General features: G+C 36.5%; 1 protein-coding gene across 1 annotated transcript; it reads left to right on the top strand.

Annotated features, from left to right (window-relative positions):
- Positions 1-526: 526 nt before the first annotated feature.
- Positions 527-18,726, top strand: sts (steroid sulfatase (microsomal), isozyme S). The gene is made up of 10 exons (XM_073842870.1): positions 527-661; positions 1,194-1,353; positions 1,905-2,026; positions 2,239-2,361; positions 7,459-7,873; positions 10,658-10,794; positions 13,608-13,745; positions 13,905-14,064; positions 14,335-14,456; positions 15,709-18,726. Exons 2-10 carry the CDS (start codon positions 1,202-1,204, stop codon positions 16,095-16,097), a joined length of 1,758 nt encoding a protein of 585 aa, XP_073698971.1. The 5' UTR covers positions 527-661; positions 1,194-1,201; the 3' UTR covers positions 16,098-18,726.
- Positions 18,727-22,914: the final 4,188 nt, after the last annotated feature.

Here is a 22,914-nt window from a genome sequence, read left to right as displayed (position 1 = left end):
CCTTGTATATTAAAATGACCGAGAGGTGGCGCTGTTTGACTGAAAACCTATAATTATAATCTCTAAGCATGTTGCGGCAGACAAACTGGTACAACGAAAGCCAAAGTCTCCCAACAATTTTGCAGAAACAAAAACCTTTTCGTTTCAGGTTCCTGAAAATGACTGCTGCTACAATGCGCTACACGACATTTCCAGGTTCTTCCATAGACATAATAGAGATTATTATATCTCTATATATGTCTATGGGTTCTTCACTGACATTTTATTTCAGCCCTTTATTCAAATGAAACGTAATACAGACGATTGAAAGTGAAAAGTGTTGATTAATACACGTGGAGGGGTTCCCCAAGTAACACAGTTCGCATTCCAGGGAATAAAAATAACGTTATTTGGGTCGTTTCAACCCGCGGACAAACCACTCGCGAAAACATCTCACTTCCGCGGGAAAACCGCGGACTTGGCAACACTGTTTCCATCCTATCAGTTGACTAATCATTAACATACGCGAGTCACGTGATCTAATGTACCAAACTTCCTTTACAGGTTGAGCGTGATGTTTGTTTACACCAAACTAGCATATTATGCATTAACTAGCATCTGCAGCGACATTATTGTTTCTGGCAGCAGTCAGATGATTTCTCTCTCGTCTTGGATGCAGCAGGTAAAGTTAAGCCACGGCAGAATGACCGTTTTAGGAGAAAATGTATTTAGTCTGAACTCCAAACGTGTTGGATAGGTTAGTTTAGCATACGAATAGCCTATTTAGAAATGGAAAAAATGGATTATAATAAGTAGGTTTGCAGATAGGGTGCACGCTCGACCATTGCACTCAGTATCTAAATTATTTGATGGTCACTCAAAATGTTATTGACTACAATTCAGTAGCTTACATTAGGTTTATAAAAAGCTTCCAGCAGTGTTGGTTTACTTAAAATAAATGTATTTAATTTTTAAACAAAATAATAATACTTTTATTATTTTTATAAAGTCTAAATATTAGTTGAAAAAGGTGTTTTTTGGAAATGATGGCTTGTTGGCAACACCCTTGAGCTGAAGTAACGTTACTATATATATATATATATATATATAATATATATATATATATATATATAATGAATGAAGTTAAACATTTAGAGGTACACAGTGTTGTTTGTGATCTATTTTCAATTTCTGTTACCTTTCTTCTCTTTCAGGGTGTACAATGAAATCCCATTCTTGGATCCAGTGCACCCTTGTCCTGTTGCATCTCTGTACTGCTGGTGCAGACAGTGGTAGAAAACCTAATTTTGTCTTTATGATGGTGGACGATTTAGGAATCGGAGACCTTGGATGCTACGGAAACACAACCCTCAGGTTTGCTCATATAATTGAATTTATTGCTTTTATTTAGAGTTCTTCCAGGAAATCCATACTAACTGGCTGCCTATATGGACCACATTTAACGTTTTAGTCGTTACATATATGTACTCTGCATGTGAAATAATGTACAATTAGACCAGCAGTGTCAAAAGATACTGTGTAAGAATTATTCAAAATGAGAAAATTTGACTTGCATGAGATTTTCCTTTCGATGGGTTCATATACAGTATGGGTCAAAGATGAATAGTTTGTTTGGAAGCTTGTTTCTGCTACAGGATAAACAAAATAAATAAGGTAATTGCGACTTTGTATTCCACAGCTATTTCTTCACTTTTTTTCTCACAATTCTGAGAATTGTGAGGCACTCACAGAATTGTTAGATTTTTTTTTTTTTTGTAAAAAAAAAAACAACAATTCTATAAACTCAGAATTCTGCAGGAAAAAAAAAAATCTGTATTTTTATTCCATAGAGTAGCCAGGTGAATAGTCATCTCTCTCACAGGCATAATGAGATTGTGTTGTATTGTGGTGTTTCTGGCCCGCAGGACGCCTAACATTGACAGACTGGCCCTGGAAGGGGTGAAACTGACCCAACACATAGCTGCTGCGCCGCTCTGCACTCCCAGCAGGGCAGCCTTCCTCACAGGCAGATACCCTATCCGGTCAGGTCAGTGCTAGAGTTACTGCAAATGGAGTTCTACTGAAATAAGCAATATGTGCTGTTTTTAAAGTATTGTTAGGACTTGGTGTTAAAGTGTTTAAAATCACTATTTGTGTATGAGAGATCGCTGATCATTAGTCAAGATTATTAGCAGAACATTGATTTAGGTTTCTCACTAAATTTTTAATTTTTTTTAATTTTTTATTTTAAAACCATAGGTATGGCAGCAACTGGGCGTATGGGAGTTTATCTCTTTACTGCGTCGTCAGGAGGCCTCCCACAAGAAGAAATCACCTTTGCCAAGGCTGTCAAAGGGCAAGGCTATTCTACCGCTCTAATTGGTATGTAACTTGCTTAAAGTATGTCACTGTGGGAAATGCCTCAGGCATGACCAATGACAATACATGTTATGGCTGACTGACAGATCACGGGAATGGCAAGGGTCATGTGTCATTGCCCAATTCTTAACATATCTCTTCTTTGTTCTGACTGCAAGGAGGGAAGGGTGTTGAGATCACTATCTTCAGAGAATTAGAGTTATGCAGTTAACCTTAAAATCGTTTGGCATCTCATTAGGTATATAAACAGCTCCACATTTCAAACCACTCATAGTTATTACAGATATTCCAGTGTTGTTAATGACAAATTGGGTTATCTTTTTAGCTTGTATGAATCAAAATTAATAAATTCTATGTAAATTAATTTTTAAAACTTGGACTTAGAGCAGTGTTATTATACAACCTATAAAATGATTGATTGACTCAGGATTGAGTGCTATTAAGTGCCAAGCTGACTTGGCGATTGTATCTTTAGAGAGATATGCACTTAAATAGCAACTACAATGTAGATTGATTGCTTAAGCTGTCCTGGGGTTGCAAATTTGATGTCACTGATTTTTGGGACATGGGAAAAAATATGTCTATTAATTCTACTTGTCATTGGATTTAATAACAGCAACATTCTGCTATAAAAAATAAACCAAGATTATTGATAGAATGCTGTTAACACACACCATGATTGTGTTATTTAATTTTATTTATTAAATTTATTCCTAAAAAACACTGTTTTCAGGCCATAATTTATATTTCATATAGATCAAAATTGTCAAGATTCATTCTAATATGCTAATTTGCTGCTCAAGGAACATTTATTATTATCATCATCAATGTAGAAAACAGTTGTGCTACTTCATATTTTGGTGGAAACTGCTTCTGCAATAAATAGAAAGTTCAAATGAACAGTATTTATTTTTTTTATTTGTTTATTTTTAACTTCTTAACTTAAGTGCATACAAAAGTATTATTATTATTATTATTTTAGATTAATTAACTTATTTACAGTACCTTGTAAAAATATACATTCATTCCCTTTATTTTTTCCACTTTTTGTTGCTGCCTTATGTTAAACTGTTTTAAATTACTGTTTCCCCCACATCAATCTACACTGTACCATAATTACAAAGCAAAAACAGAATTGTCACAACCTTTATAAATTTATAAAAAAAATAAAATAAAAATGAAATAAGTACACTGCATAAGTCTCAGTACATAGCTGAAGCACCTTTACAGCCTCAAGTCTTTTTGAGTATAATGCAACAATATTTGCACATCAGCATTTGGCAATTATCTGCCATTCTTTGCCTCACCTCTTCACCTCTCAAGCTCTGTCAGCTTAGATGGGATCTGGCAGACATTTTCAGGTTTCTCCAGAAATATTTGATTGGGTTCAAGCCCAGGCTGTGGCTGGGCCACTCAAGGACATTCATAGAGTTGGCATTAAGCCACTCTTACTGTGTGCTTAGGGTCATTGCCCTATTGAAAGGTGAACCTTCTGTCCAGTCTAAAGTTCTGAATGCTCTAGACTGGGTTTTCATTAAGGCTATCTCAATATTTTGGTGCATTTTGCTTTTTTAATACTCTGACAAGTCCCTTAGTCCCAGCTAATGAAAACAGCCCCACAGCATGAGACTGCTACCAGCACACTTTATTTTTTGAATGTTTCTCTTCAGGTCATAAGCAGGTCCTGGTTTCTTTAAACAGGATGCTTAAAATTGAGGTTCATCAGACCAGAGAATCTTGTTTCTCATAGTGTTTTAGGTGGTTTTTTTTTGTTTTTGTTTTTTTTTCAAATTCCAAGTGTGTTTCATGTGTATTCACTGAAAAAAAATTGAGTCTTGCCACACCACCATAAATCCCTTTTTCCCTCTTTGTCGATTTCATCCTAAAAGTGTATGTATGCAGAAAAGCTATTTTTTGCATACTCAAAAAAAAAAAAAGTTTTCAGACTTATAAAACAATGCATACGCCAGAACCTGCACAAAAATCCCTTAATAAATCCCGGTCAGGGGAAGATTTTGCATACGTACTGTACATCTGCATCCAGTCTCCTTTCCTAAAATCTCCATATATGGAGCTTACAATGCCTAGTTTTACTATGCATAACCTCATCTGCATATCATTTCCATGCATAATTCCATCCACGTGACACCGTGTTTAACACCGTCAAAAGTACAACAAGTCAAGACATTAAGGAAATTATCCAGTATCCTTGTTATGATTTATAATAGATATATGAAAATATCAATAAATAATGTTGAGAATGTTTTAGAATAGAGTTGATCTAATTCTTTTACAGTGGCCAAATAGCATTTCGATTGTTTGAAACCATTAAAATCAAATTAGATTTATGCAGTTATTCTGAAAAGGTGAACATAAGGAGAACATCTATTTTTAGTGGTAACAGATAGGCCTATTTATTGCAGTGTGAATTTGTATGGCTCGGCGCATTACTGACAGTATTTAAAAAGGAAACGTGTAACTCTTATCGTTTTCTTCGAGTTGTATCCTTTAAATTCAGTGGTATTTTTCATAATGTTGTGGAGATGCCTTCACACGACTTCAACACCTGCATCACCTGTGGAGCTGCGGTTGTACCCTGTTAAATAAAGTTTGGTGGAGTGTTGCAGTGATGTTAGTCCTTCTGTAAGCTTCTTTTATCTATATGATCATGGAGCTCAACTAGAGTACCATCAGGATCATGGTCACCACTCTAGCCAAGGCCAGAGTCAGTTTGACCAGGAGGCCAACTCTAGGAAGAGTCCTGGTTGTTTCAAACTTCTTCCACAAGGGTAACGGGGACTACATGCTTCTGTGAACATTCAATGCAGCAGAAAAAAACCTGTTTTTTACTTGGAGTGTAAATTAATGTGAAAAAAAAAGTAATTTTAAAGCAGTTTAACATAAGGCGGCAACAACAGAGGAAAAGGTGAAAAAAAAGGAAGGGTTGTGAATACTTTCACAAGGCACTCTATGTGCCAGTTCCATCAATATTTATAATAAATATTAGATATTCCATTAATATCTGACTTTATATGTTGACACATATTTAAAGTCCCCCTGAAATCAAAATCAAAGTTTTTTGGCTTTTAATATGAATTAATTAGCCTTAAGATTATTAATAAGCTAGTGTGCTTCAAAACAACGACAAAATTCGCGTTTACAAGATATGGGCATTCAAAACTTACAGTCTCGTCACTTCCGCCAATATGAATCAACGATTTTGATGATATCACCGTGCACTTCAGTTTCTCATCAAACGTTCTGACCAATCAAATGCTCTCTAGAGTCCGTAAGGTCCCGCCCCGTACACAGAGACGCAATACACGGAGCGGATCATATGTGCGATCGGCATGTATTAAACTACACAGCCTCAGCATGATTATGATCACTATTTTGTTTTAGCAAGAGTTTCATATTGAATCTGTGGGGTAATTTATTAGTCTGTGGCTGTCATAAGCTTACAAATGCAGCTTTACCGAGCTTAACGGCTCTGGCCCGAGCAGATATAAATGGAATGCTATTGGCTATTCAAAATAAGTGGGCGGGGCTGGGCGATATGTTTTTGTTTCAGTTAAAAGTACGTCACCACAGAATAACGCTGCATGTTTCAAGGCACTTCAGTGGACCTTTAAAAAGGGCAAGGAAAAACACATTTTGTGAGAAAAGAGCATAAGCCGGAAGTTTCACCAATATCTCTGAACACGTTCAACTGATTAATCCAAAATAATTATTTTAATGATTAATTGATTTTTCTGTTTGTTTGTTTATTCACTTCTGTAGTTTGCATTGTCCCATGTCTCAAAAATCAGTGACATTGCGTGATATACCACTGGATGAAAAGATAGCATCACTACAGATGAGCAAATTAAAAATGACAGGCTTACCTCAGGGACAAAATGTGGATTCGGCTTAAGGGACACCTTAAAAAATTAAACACAAATGCGTGCAACTGGGGTAGAGTATGCAGCTTGCTGACTCACTTTGCAGTAAACTCCATGCTTTTCATCTTTTGTAGGAAATCAATGTTTGATCAAAAGGGGACTGAAAGAGTGTGTTCAAGATCACAGTTAGATCTGAGAATGGATTTAGTGGTTTTTAGATGATTTGCGCCCTTCATAAAATGACATATCCATATCTCTCACAGACTTAATTCACCAGTTGATTACATCACATATAATGAATAGGAACGTGCACTCTTCCACTCAGTTGCCAAACTGTGCAGCCTTGACGAGTGACTACCCTCCTGCTGATTTATGCATGCCACCGCTGTGGTGTTGTCTGATTTGACCAAAATGCAGTGTTTTCAGAGAAAGTAGGTTTCAAAACCAGAAACAAGAATAATAATTCAAGATAATTTGTGTGTCCTCTGAAATTATGAGGGTCGTAAGCCCTTCACTGCTCTGACCTTGAACTCAGTGTTTGTTTATCAACTTTTCTCTGTGAATCGGGACGTGAGGTTACAGTTATTAGAAATGAGGGGTCTTGCATGCAAGCTGAAGAATCAACTGACAGTTGAAGTGAGGGTGGGCAATGCTATGTTGCTGTCCAAACACAAGTTTAGCAAAAACCCCAAGAGAATAACAGCCATTGTCAAAACCATTAGGCCCAACAGACGAAGGCACATCCTGGAGGAATCTGCTTGTCCTTTACTCGTTCTGAGAGGGAGTGCAGAAAAGTAGATTGTCTAAATAAGCAGACACTCTGAAACATACATTTCTTAAAACTGCCTGTAACACCCAAGGGGCAAGCGAGAGCCTGAAAGGTAATGTTTGATATTTGTGAGTCTTGTGTCTCAGGCAAACCTAGGAAATTTGTTGTTTGCAGGTAAATGTCTGTTTGAACAACAAAAAGGTGAACCAATTAGTGAGGCAAATAAAGCGAGCCAATAATTTACAGATGTGGTGGAATATATTGAGGTCCATGCATCAATCTGGTGCAAAATTGAGTATATTCATCTCTTTTTAGTTGTTGTAATGTTTCATTCTTTATTAAATTCACAACGTTCATTTTAACAACATTTTAAATCTTTTTTTTTTTGGCTTTAATGTAATGTTTTGCCCATCATCAAATGCTAATGTTCCTAAACACTTTTTTTTTTAGGGAAATGGCACTTGGGTCTCAACTGTGAAGACAGTGCCGACCACTGCCACCATCCGAACTCTCATGGCTTTGACTACTTCTATGGCACCATTATGACGCACCTTCGGGACTGCCAGCCTGGACATGGCTCTGTCCTATATTTTGTCACTAGTTACATCCCATACAAGGCCCTTAATATTGGTCTAATTTCCTTGGCGTTACTCCATATTATAGGAATGATAACTGTGCCCAGGAGGGCAGTTGTTGGTTTTCTGGGCCTGGTGGGGGTAGTGGTGATCCTCTTTGGTTTGTTGGTGTACACATTCCCCAATCTAAATTGCTTTGTCATGCGAGGAGCGGAGATTGTGGAGCAACCATATACATCAGAGAACATCACACAAAGGATGACCAGTGAAGCCATAGACTTTCTGGAAAGGTATGTGTCCACTTTTTCTAATAATGTTAAGGTGCAAAAAGCTTTTTTCAGAGACTTGCTTTGACCTTAACGAATGCAGTGACTGAATTAATATCAGGGGAAATTGTCAATCCATTTGAAAGGTCTGTATTGAAAATGAAGGTCTTACTTAAGCCTCTGCATTATTAATTTGATTAACCCCCAAAAGGTAGAGCTCACCCAAAAATCAAATTGTCATTCTGTTCTCCTTTTTATTCCAAACCTGCATTACGCTATTTCTTCTGTGTAATTTTAGAGAATGTACAGGTCTCTTGATTAAATACTGGAATTCACTGCAAAACTAAAATCGGAACAAATTTTAAAGGCAAAACATGTCATGAAAATCTGACTTTTTCTGTTTATATGCTATAATTGGGTCTAAGGTGCAAACCAAACCAGAAAACGTGAAAAAGGCCAACCTAGTAACTTTGTTTTGGTAAGCCTTTCTCTGCAAGCATCTGAAAAAAAATTAGCTTTGTTTTGCAAGCAATAACAGTGTATCAGTTCTTACGCCATGGCAAAAGCATGCTAACTGTTCTATTGTTGGCTGCACAGATGAGCACAGAACACTATTTAGAGTCCCAACCTCAGAGGAAACAAGAGCAGTGGATTTATTTATTTATTTACTGTATATTACACTGCTGCCACTCAGATCTAATATAAACATGTGATTTCTTTCCCAGCTGTTTACCTTCACAGACCTAACCAACTGTTTTTGTAACTTGTGTGTTTTTAACATAAAATTAGGTGAATTTGACAATTTAACTGCAATAGCACATGAAAGAGAACTTAATTTAGTACTCAAATGCTGTGTGATAGCCGCTTTCTGTGCACTTGCGTATCAGAAGTTTAAACTGATATGGCTTTAAAACTCATTTTAGCGCAATAGACATGATAATCAAAACCAAACAGATTTTTGGCAAATTCCTATTCTGGAAAAGGGGGCAAGGAGCTGCAACTCATTTGCATTTAAAGATACAGGCACACAGACGTGTTTTTGCCTCCACTCAAAATAGGCATTTTCAAAATTGATATAATAAATGATATGTGGGGTATTTTGAACTGAAACTTCACATTTACACTCTGGGGACACCTGAGACTTATATTACATATAGTGCCTGGCGAAAGCATTCATACCCCTCTTTTTTTTTTTTTTTTTAACATTTTGTTATGTAATTGCCTTATTTAAACTGTGTTAAATCTACACTCCATGGACCATAATGACAAAGCCAAAACAGAATAGTCACAACTTCAAAAATGTAATCAAAAACAAAAACAAAACTAAAATGAGTACATTGCATAAGTATGCATACCCTGAACTGAGCACCTTTTCAGCCTCAAGTCTATTTGGGTATGATGCAACAATATTTGCACATCAACGTTTGGCAATTATCTGCCATTCTTTGCCTCACCTCTTCACCTCTCAAGCTCTGCTAGCTTGGATAGGGTCTGGCAGACATTTTCAGTTTTCTCCAGAAAAGTTTGATTGGGTTCAAGCCTAGGCATTCATAGAGTTGTCTATAAGCCACTCTTGCTGTGTGCTTAGGTTCATTGTCCTGTTGGAAGGTAAAGCTCCTGCCCAGTCTTAGGTTCTGAATGCTCTGGACTGGGTTTTCATTAAGGCTGTCTCAATATTTTGGTGCATTGAGCTTTTCTTCTACTCTGACAAATCTCTCAGTCCCTGCCATTGAAAAACAAGCATATTTTACTTTTGGGATGGTACTTTGCAGGTGTAAATCTGCAACATGTAGTTTAACATTAAACTTGCAGTTTAACATAAGTCAGCAACATAAAATGTGAAGAAGAATTAAGGGGTATGAATACTTTTGCAAGGCACTGTATTGTAAAAAAGGGCATAATAGGTCCTTTTTAAAACAAGAATCATACACTGGTTATAGAGAAAAAAAGGGCATCATACACTCCACACACTAGCAGCATTTTATGTTATTTCGAACAACAAACTTAACTGGCCTGGACGGAATCATAGTCTTCAGATAAAAAAAAAAGCCTGTGCACATTATACACTATGATATTTCCTGTCAAATCTGTCAGTTACGACTGCCCAATATCTGTAGAGTGGTTGCTGACTCCTCCAAACTTCAACTGCCACAAACATCTAGGCAAAAGTCATGTTGTGTATTCCAGCCTTAAGGCTTTCAAGCTTGAAAAAGGACACAAAAGCACCATAAAAGTATAATCTTATTCAGAATAATGACCACAGTTTATTGCATGGCTTCAGAAGATTTGAAATGGATCTGAAGTCATATAGACCACTTTTATGATACTATTATGGTGCTTTTGTGTCCTTTTTGAAGTTTGAACCAAATTCATTGTGTGGAAAAGAATAACTAGTACAGTCTTTAAAATTTGTCATTTTATGTTCCCTGGAAGAAAGAAAGGGCGAGTCAATAATGGCAGAAAAATTTTCATTTTCTGTGAACTATTGCTTTAATTAAAAAAACAGTATCTCTCAGCCTCAACTCTTATCTATATTACAGGGAAGCTACAGAACTGAAAAACATTCATATAATAATGATCAAGTATAAATTCTCTCTGTGCAGTATTGTATGCATTGTAAGCCACTAAGACATTGCCTTAATGTAAAACAAAGCCTTGTGAAAACTCACATAAAAGCAAATCACTTTTAGCCAAGCCCTAATCCCTGATCTGATGGCATAACACAACCCTGAAATAATGTGCTTTGTGTTGGTCCATTGGTAATGCAAAGATTGAATATTGAAGTGTTTTTTTTTATACACATAACAGGAATTCAGAGAGGCCATTCTTGCTCTTCTTCTCATTCCTCCAAGTCCACACTGGAATTTTTGCCTCTTCTCACTTCAGGGGAAGGAGTCAGCATGGCCTCTATGGTGATGCTGTCATGGAGGTAGACTGGAGCGTAGGTACTGAATGACTTTTGACTTGTCACGTGAATAATCTAAATATACTGGTAATTTAATGTAAGTGCAATAAATGGCCTTTTGTTTTTGTTATTTTTTTACAGAGAAAGTCTTGGTAATAAGCTATTATTTCAAACTGTAGTTTATGCTGTTTTTTGTTTTTAATTAAGGTATCCTTATCGTATTTGCTAAATTTATCTTCTGAGGCAGCAGAGCTGAGAACAAATTCATCACAAACCAATGAGCGTGTCCCTTAAAAGGGCACAATGAATGGTTTCTAAAAATATCTGTGAAAAAACCTAATAATAAATCAGTATAGTTATCATATACAGTAAATGTAAAAAGGACATTGTTTATAGCACAGAATAGATACTGTCATCACTTGTGCGTGAGAGTGATCATTTTAAAGCGAAGGACAGTTCTCTTAGTCATACTTGAGTGTTCGGGAGAATAAGCAGAAGGAATGGATTGATTTTTCTGTCTGTTGCAAACTGCAAGCTGGTAACCAGATAATTGGATTGTGCGTTTTAAGTTTTGGAGGTTTCAAGATATTTTAAAGAAATTCATGTCTAGTCAGAATTTGCATTATTCAAGCATTAAAGCATACACTTTTAGATTTAAAGTTTTTTTTTTTTTTTTTAGGATCATGTCTAACATTCAGTCAAGTCTGTTAAAACGTTTGACTGGTAAATGTTGTTTTTTTGACATTGCAGTGAATTGCAGAAACAAGATTTGCATTTTCTGAAGGAAGCAAAATAATAGTTCACTCAAAAATGACAGTTCTGTCATCATTTACTCATCCTCATGTCATTCCAAACCTGCAGGACTTTCTGTCTTATGTGGAATATAAAATGAAGTATCATGAGTAATTTATTTGGAATGACATGTATGGAAGTCCGTTTCTGCCACTGAATCAAAAAAAAAAAAAACATGAAACAAACTTGTAATTCTAATTTATTTATTTTTTTATCAGAATTGTGTATTTATATCTTATATAATTTTCTTCATTATATAAACTCACAATTGTGTGTTCTAAAGTCATAGCTGAGAGATAACTCTTAATAACCCACAATTTTGAGTTTTAGGCTCTATCTCGCAGTTCTGACTTTATACTATGGAATTTCTAGTTAAGTCAGAATTGTGCGATATACACTAACAATTCTAAGAAATAGTCAGAACTGACTTTTTTTCTCTCAGAATGGCAAGGTTCTATCTTGCATTTCTGACTTTAAAACACACAAATGCTAGTTATTAAGTCAGAATTGTGAGATATAAAGTGAAATGACTTTTTCTCAGAATTGCAAGGTTCTATCTTGCAGTTCTACTTTATAACACGCAATTGCTAGTTATTAAGTCAGAGAACATATCAGTCTTTTTCCCCTCAAAATTGGACTTTCTATATCTCACAATTCAGAAAAAAGTCATAATTGTGAGACATAAACTCAGAATTGCGAGTTACAAAGTCAGAATTGTGCGATATAGAAATAGTCAGAACTGACTTTTTTTAGAATTGCAAAGTTCAATCTTATAGTTCTGACTTTAAAACACGCAATTTCTAGTTATTAAGTCAGAATTGTGAGATATAAACTCACAATTGCGAGTCACAGTTGTGAGATATAAACTCGCAATTCAGATTTTTTTCAGAATTACGTGATATAAACTCACAATTGTGTGTTAAGTGATAATTGCGAGATATAAACTTACAATTTTGAGAAATAAACTCGCAATTCTGAGAAATAGTTAGAACTGACTTTTTTCTCAGAATTGCAAGGTTCTATCTTGCAGTTCTACTTTATAACACGCAATTGCTAGTTATTAAGTCAGAATTGTGAGCTATAAACTAAATTCTGAGAACATATCAGTCTTTTTCCCCCCTGAAAATGGGACTTTCTATATCTCACAATCCAGAGAAAAAAGTCAGAACTGTGATATATAAACTCGCATTTGCAAGTTACAAAGTCTGTATCTTACAATTCTTTCTCTCAGAAATCCGTGATATAAACTCATAATTGTGTTTTAAAGTCAGAATTGCGAGATATAAACTCGCAATTATGAGAAATAGTCAGAACTGACTTTTTCTTCGCAGAATTGCAAGGTTCTGTCTTGCACTTCTGAATTTATAACACGCAATTGCTAGTTATTAAGTCAGAATTGTGAGCTATAAACTCAATTTTGAAAACATATCAGTTTTTCCCCCTGAAAATGGGACTTTCTATATTTCATAATTTAGAGGAAAAAAGTTAGAATTGTGAGATATAAACTTGCATTTGCGAGACAAAAAGTCAGAAGTGTGAGTTTATTTCTTTCAATTCTAACGACATTTCTTAGAATTGCAAGTTTATGTCTCACAATTCCAAGAAAAAAAATCTGAATTGTTTGTATTATGCAATTCTGAGAAAAAAAGTCAGAATTGCAAGTTTGTATGATGCAATTCTGAGAAAAAAAAGTCAGAATTGTGAGAAAAAGTTGCAGTAGCACCCAGTGCACTTTCAATAACCTCAAATCCTATTTCTTTCTGTTTATTTCTGCTTGTTGGACCTTGTATGATAAAATGCTTGTGGTGTTTCTCAGTTGTAAGTTGTTTATATAATAGTGTGTACTGTGTAAATAAATTCCAAAAGTTTCTACCTTGGTGTTATGGATTTAAACAAACCCCGAATGAGAATTTTTAATAAAAATCAATACAGTACTGTATTACGCTGGAAGATGTAACTTTTCCAGTAGTTCTAGCTAAATGTTGCACCAGGTTGGTTTTTGTGTTTTAATATTGATTAGATTGTCAATCTAACTTCTTACATTGTTGTTGCTGTTCTTAGGTCAGATCATGCAGACTTTGGAGCGCTTAAACTTGAAGGAAAACACGCTGGTATATATGACTTCAGATCAAGGGCCTCACCTGGAAGAGATCTCCATCCATGGAGAGATGCATGGGGGTTATAGTGGCATATACAAAGGTACTTTTTCTGAGGGTTTGTCTTTTAGAATTGCCCTGAGAGCCAGTTTACCAACCCTTGTAAACAAAGCATTACATTTCAGCATTATTTTCAGTTTTAAAAACAAGGTAATGTGCAATTTTTCACATCCTTTGTTTCTCCATGCCATCTCTCGAGCAGCTGGCAAGTCCACCAACTGGGAAGGTGGGATTCGGATACCTGGGATTCTTCATTGGCCAGGTGTCTTACCTGCCGGGAAGGTCATTGATGAGCCCACTAGCAACATGGATATTTTCCCCACGGCGCTGAATTTAGCTGGTGCTTCCTTACCCAGCGACAGGTGAGAATCTGTAGCCTAGCAACAAGATCTGCCAGTCAAGGATTTGGTTACTGAGACAACAGATGCAGAGACAATAGATGCTACTAATCTGGAGGTAGATTGAAATATTGGGATATATAGACGTCAATAGATTAGAATTTGTTTTCAGTCACTTTGTAAGATGAAGATATCCCCAGTAGCTCATTAGTATAGAATAATGATGTTTTGTATCATGGCTACCCAATAACTAGGCTAGTAATTGCAGTGCATCTCCACTTGTTTCCATTACAGAGTCATTGATGGTCATGATCTCTTGCCTCTGCTGCAAGGGCAAGTGGAGCGTTCTGAACATGAATTTATGTTTCATTACTGCAATGCAGAACTGAATGCCGTCAGATGGCACCCACCTAACAGTGAGTCCTAACTTTAATACACTCATGTGATGGGTTGTAATTACAATTTTTATTAATCTTTGTTAATGTTAGTTAACTAAAATAGAGTCGTTCATTGGTAGTTCATGTTATTTCACAAAGCATTAAAGGAGAACAAAAATGTAAAGATAATTTACTCACCCCCTTGTCATCCAAGATGTTCATGTCTTTTCTTTAGTCGTAAATAAGTTTTTTATTGTGGAAAAGATTTCAGGATATCTCTCCATATATTGGACTTCTATGGTTCCCATGAGTTTAAACTAAAATGCAGTTTAAATGCAGCTTCAAAGGGCTCTAAACGATCCTAGCCGAGGAAGAAGGGTCTCAACTAGTGAAACAATTCATCTAGCGAAAAAAAAAAAAAAACAATTTATGTATTTTTAACCTCAAATGCTCGTCTTCTCTAGCTCTGTGTCTGCTCTGTGGATTCCGGTTCAAGACAGTTAGGGTATGTCGAAAAACTCCCATCTCATTTTCTCCAAACATTGTGGTTTTACATTTTTTGTAAAGGCTGTTTGATCTTATTTGCACGTTTACTTTGTCAACACTGGGTACTTCTGCAGCAATGTAGGACAATTTTAAAGTTGGACGAGAAAATGAGATGAGTTTTTCGACCTACCCCAGAATACACAGAGTACAAGCAGAGCTAGACAAGACGAGCATTTGAGATTAAAATGTATGTAAATTGTCATTTTTTTTACGAAATAACTGATCGTTTTACTAGATAAGACAATTTTTCCTCGGCTGGGATTGTTTAGAGCCCTTTGAAGCTGCATTTAAACCGAATTTTGGAAGTTCAAACTCGCAAGCAATATAGAAGTCCACTATATGGTGAGAAATCCTGAAATGTTTTCCTCAGAAAACAATTTCTTTACGACTTAAGAAAGAAAGACATGAACATCTTGGATGACAAGAGGGTGAGTAAATTATCTGTACATTTTTGTCCTGGACGTGAACTTCTCCTTTAATGAATGTTAACAAACACGACTTGTGATTTTAATAATGCATTAGTAAAGATGCTGTAGAAGTATTGCTCATTCTTAGTTGATGTTAAATAATGTAGTTAAGTAACATTAACTAATGAACCTTATTGTAAAGTGTTATCATACCATCGTTTAATGGGTAGATAAGATTAGATTAGATAAGATTTGTACTGTAAATGATTGAGAAATGGATAGATACAGGCGATGACTGATTCCTTACATTTTGAAATCGGGCTTTCCTGTTTTTCCAGGTAATGCAATCTGGAAGGCCTTTTTCTTTACCCCTGACTTTTACCCAGAGAATAGCTCTGCCTGCTTCCACACTCATATCTGCTTCTGCATTAAGCCATTCGTCACGTTCCATGACCCTCCGCTGCTTTATGACCTGTCGAAAGACCCGACAGAGAGCACCCCCCTGAGTCCTGATACTGAGCCCCAGTTCTACTCGGTTCTGGAGGTTATAAGGGCAGCAGTAAGCCGTCATACACAGAGTCTGAAGCCTGTTCCAATACAACTTTCTCCTCGGCAAATATTATGGAAGCCATGGCTCCAGCCCTGCTGCTCTTCTCTCAGTCATCTGTGCACGTGTGAACGAGATCATCAGATAGAGAAGATACGAAATAAGCTGCAAAAGGAATAGTCAGGTACTCAAACTTCTATCGTTTTAATTCACAAGAAGTCTATGTAATACTTATAAGGATAATTCATACAAAAAAAAAAAAAAAAAATCTTTATGACCTGATTTCTCTCTCTGCGGAACACAAAAGAAGGTGTTCACAAAATAAGAAAATTGGTAACCAAACAGTTTTGGTTGACCATTGACTTCTTTTATGTTCTGTATCTTCTTTTATGATTCATAGAAAAAAGAATGTCATACAGTTTTTGATTGAATTGAGGGTGAATAAAGTTGACAGTTAAGAAAAAATTTAAAAGTGCAGTCGCATTTAATGTTGATCTGAAATTTCATTGACGAATTTCAAAAGGAATCCACACAAATTAGAATTTTGTAGGGGCAAAACTTTTTCTAATTCACAACGGATTCACAGATTCTAAGTTGCTAGATTTGAAAGTGACTTTTGTGTTAGCCGTGCTTTATACGTTGGTAATTTCTTGACAACAGACAATGGACAATTTATGTCGCACAAATCTTACCAAAATTGGCTGAATTTATTGAAGTGTAATAGGTTAAATGTGCAATTTCACTGTAAACAATGTAAAGAACCATAATATTATATACAGGTTTGAAAAAGACAAGAAATGGAAAGGAAAAGCAGTACTGCAAACATTTTCAAGCCAAATGTTTAGCAAGATACTATGGAAGCCCGTTTCTGCCACTGAATAAAAAAATAAAAAAAGGTAATTGCGACTTTTTTCTCAGAATTGCATAATATAAACTCACAATTGCAAGTTTTTATCTTTCAGTTTTTTTCTCAGAATTGTGAGATTGTATCCTGCAGTTTGACTTTTTTCTCAGAATTGCGTGATACAAACACAAAATTGCAAGTTTTATTTCACATTTCTTTTTTTTTTCTCAGAATTGTGAGTTTGTATCTCACAATTTGACTTTTTTCTCAGAATTGTGTGATATAAACTCACAATTGCAAGTTCATATCTTGGAGTTCTTTTTATCTTAGAATTGTGAGTTTATATCTCACAATTCTGACTTTTTTCTCAGAGCAGTTTGACAGAGTTTGCGAACGCTGCCTGTTTTTTTCTGTAGAAACAGACAATGTTCGCAAACCCGTGCTCATGACTGCACATGTGCATTGGCTGGTCTAGCATCCAAAAAAGCTTTTTTTATCACTACTGGAGCATAAGAAACAACATTTATGAGGCAGTTGTTGTCAGATTTCATTGGTTATTTCAAATATGAAAATTTATCGTAAGTTTGGTAAATAGTTTTGGAGAATTTGATGTTTCCCATGACGCCCTGAAGCCCCCCCCCCCCTGCAATGATCTGAAGGACAGACCCCTTAACCCCCGGAATATGATTTTTAACACGAAAAACTAAACCGAATGCAATTTCAACCGAGGGGTACCGCTCTGATCTGGTTTGTGCCACCTCCAGTTCAATTTTAACCACTCCAACCCCCCAAAACTCATCCATTTTAACCATTCGGATGATTACCGGTGTATTTAAACTTTCACTGCTAAATTGAAACGTGCTTTTGTGCCTTGTCTGGTGCTGAGCCAGATAGACACGCTCAGTGCTTTTAGCCTATATTCAGTGTTTTCAACCAAATAAAAATAATGTTTCAATCCTTTGAATGAATTACTAACAAAAAAAGACATTTGTTAAATACACACTGATGTTTGTGAGTTTGTTAAATGCACTGGCGTGTAAAGAAAGCGGCAATAATCCTTTCAGATAAAATAAGATTTTTTTTTTCTCAGAACTGCATGATACAAACTCACAATTCTGACATTTTTCTTATAACTCCGTGATACAATCTCTCAATTCTGACTTTTTTTCTCAGAACTGTGATATAAACTTTTCACAATTGCAAGTTTGTATCTGGCAGTTCTTGTTTTTCTCAGGATTGTTAATATCTCGTAATTCTGACTTTTTTACAGTTATAATTTCAAGGTCCAGTTTTGAGGGGAGAAAAAAAAGACTTCTCAGAATTGCCAGTTTCTCACAGTTTTGAATAAATAACTTCCAACTGTGTGAGTTTGTATCACACAATTCTGAGAAAAAAGTCAGATTTGCGTTTCTGTCTTGCAATTCTGACTTTATAACTCATAATTGTGAGTATAAATCTCAGCTCTGAGACAAAATGTCAGAATTATAAGATAAAAAGTCATGGTTACCTTATTTAATTTTTATTCAGTGGCGAAAACGGTCTTCCATAGGATAGCACATAATTTGTTGCAATAATGTTAGTAGGCACAGCCAGGTTCTCTGCTCTGAGTTCTGTATTCCTCCTCGTCTGGAGATGCATCATCCTGATTGAACACCATAAGGTCAGGGATTTTGTGAAGCAGTAATTACTACCTTTATGCTCGTAAGCTTTGATCTAGCCTGTAACCGGTAACGACTCAATACCTGTAATGCCTCTTACAGGCTTTGGTGCTCTAAGGGTTTTTTGTGGTATTTTTGGTATCCAATCTGTTTTTCTTATTTTTGTGACTAATCAGGCTGCACTGAATGGTTTACAATTTTTGCCAGCCATAAGAGGCTCTCCACGCTCTCAACATCATGTTCATTACGCTAATCTCATCACATTAAAAATGGTCTGAATCAGAAAATAAAAAGATGTTTTGCCTAATTTTTGAAGAGCCAGATGTGATATTTATTGGTATAATGCTGTACGTTATGGGTTGATGTATTTATCACTGTTTCTGGAATATTTAACATATTTTCTAATGAGATATTGTATGAGGTAAATCATTTGAGGTAAATTTCCTATTTAAAGGTTGGATCAGCGATTTCTAGCCTGAAACATAAAGTGTCAAATTCAGCTGACCTTTCATCACGATCCGCTCGCTGCCTGCCCCATAAATTGTCTGTGAAAAAACCGTGTCTCTCTGGTCAGCCTAGGGTCCGAGATATGCCAAAAAAACAATCGGCACTACCAACCTTTCCACAGATAACCCCCTGACGCTGATTGGTTGGAACACTGTTTGTTTATCTGTGGAATAGTTGATAGCGCTGATTGTTTTTTTGGCATATCTCGGACCCTAGGCTGACCAGAGAGACGCGTTTTTTTCACAGACAATTTATGGGGCAGGCAGCGAGCGGATCGTGAAGAAAGGTCAGCTGAAATTGACACTTTATGTTTTAGGCTAGAAATCGCTGATACAACCTTTAAGAGTGCCAACTCCGTGAGCTTTTCATCCTTAACTAATGTTTACCATTTGATAGTTTCATAATTTCCTCAAGATTTCATGATTATCCTAGCCTGGAAAAATCCAGACCCTAATCTGTTAAGATTAAGGGTCTGGGATCGAGCAATGAAAACTGCCTAACTCGAGGGGCGGCACCAAGCATGCATTTGAAACTCTAACTGCACGCAATTGGAAAACGCCACGACCAATCACAACAATACACGCTTAGCTACCAGCAGAGCTAAATGATGTTTCATTAACAAAGTCCGGGAGAAGCGCGTCAGATGCTTAGCGTAAACATCAATCAGTCAATCAGCGCCATAGGTTTAAATACAGCTGACTCACCTCAATTCACTCGATGGTTTATCAGTAAACCTCCACCACCCCATCTCATCACTCCGAGTTCTCGCTACTCCTATTGGGGGGTAACGTACTCTGGGTTCGGGCCACTCCCGAGCTCGGAGCCCTTCACCGGACAGCACGCCAAACATGCACTACTATTCTCCGGCTAATTATATGTAAGCTGAACTCGTGAACTGATAGATTAAACTCTTGCCGTATCCAGTCGGCAAAACAGCAAAAACGTCCTTCTTGCAAAGGAACGATTCGAGTTTTCAGTTTTCTGTTCCTCTTTTATATGGAAAGCCAAGTCTAACTCGTTCATTGTAGCGGCCAAAGCCGTTTCAAACAACTTGTTGTTCATCTGTAGCGACAGCGATCTTTCAAAGTTTACTACATGATTCGGACATCGCAGTGCTGTCATCATCAGCTTAGCTCGCCTCTGGCCCGCCTACATCAGATACACCGATTTGATTGGTTCCCACAATTGCTTACGTATTGCAGTAACCTGCATCATTGCTCGATGCCAGAGTGTCTTGCAGAGACAATTCAAATTGTGCTCTCGCGAGACCTCTGGATTTCCAGGGTATGATTATCCACAGTCGTGAGAAAAAAAAAAAAGTTTCTTTAAATTAGTTCAAGGAGGTGTTACATGACATATGATCAAGTATCTCTTACTAGCACCTTTCTGAATCAAATCTGAAAATATTTTGACCACTTTTACAGCATATCTACTAAACTGCATCACTTTTATGTGAACAGATACTGACTTTTAAAGATACAGCTAAAAGAGCAGATGGCGATACCCAGGGGAGCCTTGAAAGCGATTGAACCATGGGGCTTCTCAAACCGGAAAAGATCCAGGCCTATGTCAAAATAGACAAGTTCAATCATTCTGATTTTCCGGGCGCTTTTGCAGAGGAGAGAGATCAATCAATTGCATTATGGGAGGTCGGCTTGGCTTAAATGATCAAAGGCACCAAAAAGGAACATGAGCTCTGCTTAAGGATATGTTTCTAAAACCTATAGAAACTTTATTTAGAATGACTTTTGAGAAGTTGGAAAGCATAAATGTATATATAAAATAATATATATATATACATACACACACACAGTTGAGGTCAAAAGTTTACATATAGTCCACAAGAGATAATAGTTGATTTTTAAAAAAATTACCTAATTTAAAAGTTTACATACACTTGATTCTATAATACTGTGTTCTTACCTGAATGATCCACAGCTGTTTTTTTTTGTGATAGTTGTTCATGAATCCCTTGTTTGTCTTTAACCTTTAAACTTCCTGCTGTTCTTCAGAAAAATCCTTCAGATCCCTCAAACTCTTTTGTTTTTTAGCATTTGTATGTATTTGAACCCTTTTTAATAATCAGTGTATGATTTTGAGATCCATCTTTTCACACTGAGGACAACTGGGAGACTCTTATGCATCTATTACAGAAGGTTCAAATGCTCACTGATGCATCAAAAGGACACAATGCATTAGGAGCTGGGGGTGAAAACTTTTGAAGATCAGGGTAAATTAAACTTCTTTTTCCTTCTGGGAAACATGTAAGTATCTTCTGTAGCTTCTGAAGGGCAGTACTAAATGGGAAAAAAAAGATATTTGGGCAAACTAAGAAAAATTTACTTAATTCTGTTCAAAAGTTTACACCCCTGGCATGTACTTAACTATGTTGTCAACTGTGTACTTTTAAAGTGCACTTTTAAAATACTTAAGCACACTTCTTTTCACAAGGGTAAAGACGCACCTCTACAGGTTTTGACTTCTCATTCCTCACTGACGTGTTTCAGCTATGCACTGCCAATGCGTGTGACTCAGACAGCCAGATTCACTGTTTATCTGAGCGGTGAAGCAGATATAGTCAGCTCTGTCCTCTGCTTTGACGTTAACTGTTGTTAATTTGAGTCAGGCTTTGGCGGGGCTCCTGTGTTTTTATGTTTTTCCTGTAACCACTTTCAAGCCTCTGGCAGTTTACCCCCAAAAATTATCATTAACGCCACACTGTCTGACAAGGCCAATGCCCATGTGGACCATAAAGAGTCGCCTTTTTCACTGCGGCTGGCAACACACAACCTTTACCGCTCATTCTAGATATGTTGTTGTCGCACGGGACCACTTTTATTCTCACATTAGAGGAATATGAATAAGGGAAAACAGGTAAAACTCTGCTTACAGCAAGGTGACAGGTGTAGTACCAGACTTGGTTTGACATTCTGTGTAGCTACATTTGAAAACAGCCACATTTGAAATCTTGAGAGTCCATAATGGAGAGGTGATGAGAGGGGAGGGTGTCTGGTAGGGACTCAAAGTTCATTTTAACAATAGAACCTTATGATAGTTGGCAGTTGAGCTGTTTTTGCCTCTCTGTCCAGCTGTCTGACTCACTCTGATCGTTTTCTCCAGCAGATGTGATTCAAAGCGTATTTGAGCATAAACTTTGATCTTATTCGCCATCTAAGAACATATTCTCTGTTGCATCCATAAAGCGCCGTCTGTTTCTGCACTGAAAACTGCTCCTTCCATAAACCAATTGAGATTGGAGATTTCCATATTTCTTTTTTTTTAACTGCTGAATGATATTAAGATCTTTCGAAATGGCTTATTTTGATAATCTTGGTTTTTTTATTTTTCAGTTTTTTTTTTCTTTGTGGTAATTAACATTTAAGGGTTGTTCTGTTTGATTGCAGCAGATTTGTTTTACCTGCGGCTGAATGTTGTGCCAGTGCAATTAACTTATATGAATGCAGGTTTTACTTGTGTTAAAAATTTTCACAATAGATAAAGACAGAGTAGTATTTAAATTCATCACCATGAAATTGGCTGTATTTGCAGTATAGAATGTCATAGTACTTATAAATTATTTCAATGCCTCGGTGTCTCTGTAATCTTCAATAAAAGCCTTATTTTCCTTTCTTCTCACTCCAAAGTATGGGTCTGTTTTTTAATGAGGTCGCGTTCATCTGTGCAAGGGATTGGCAATATTCCCTTCCCTCCAGCAACCTGTCACTAACATATGATTGCAGTAATTAACAAACAACAACAATCCAACCATCCAATGATTTCCTGATTAAAGGGATAGTTCACCCAAAAATGAAAATTCTGTCATTAATTACTCACCCTCATGTCATTCCAAACCTGTAAGACAAAAATTAAAATGATGAAATCCGAGAGCTTTCTGATCATGTGTAGACCGCAACACAACTACCATGTTCAATTTCTTCTCTTCTGTGTCAGTCTTCGACGCACGTTCACGAGAGTACCACGATTGTCA

This window comes from Garra rufa, chromosome 6 (genome assembly GCF_049309525.1).
Source record: "Garra rufa chromosome 6, GarRuf1.0, whole genome shotgun sequence".
In the NCBI taxonomy this organism is placed as follows: Eukaryota; Metazoa; Chordata; class Actinopteri; order Cypriniformes; family Cyprinidae; genus Garra; species Garra rufa.
This window is presented reverse-complemented; position numbering and strand designations above follow the sequence as displayed.

Coding starts and splice junctions, on each gene's coding strand:
- sts (XM_073842870.1), top strand. CDS start 1,202: ATGAAATCCCATTCTTGGATCCAGTGCACCCTTGTCCTGTTGCATCTC. Junction 1,354..1,904: donor TACGGAAACACAACCCTCAG/GTTTGCTCATAT, acceptor TCTGGCCCGCAG/GACGCCTAACATTGACAGAC. Junction 14,065..14,334: donor GCTTCCTTACCCAGCGACAG/GTGAGAATCTGT, acceptor TTTCCATTACAG/AGTCATTGATGGTCATGATC.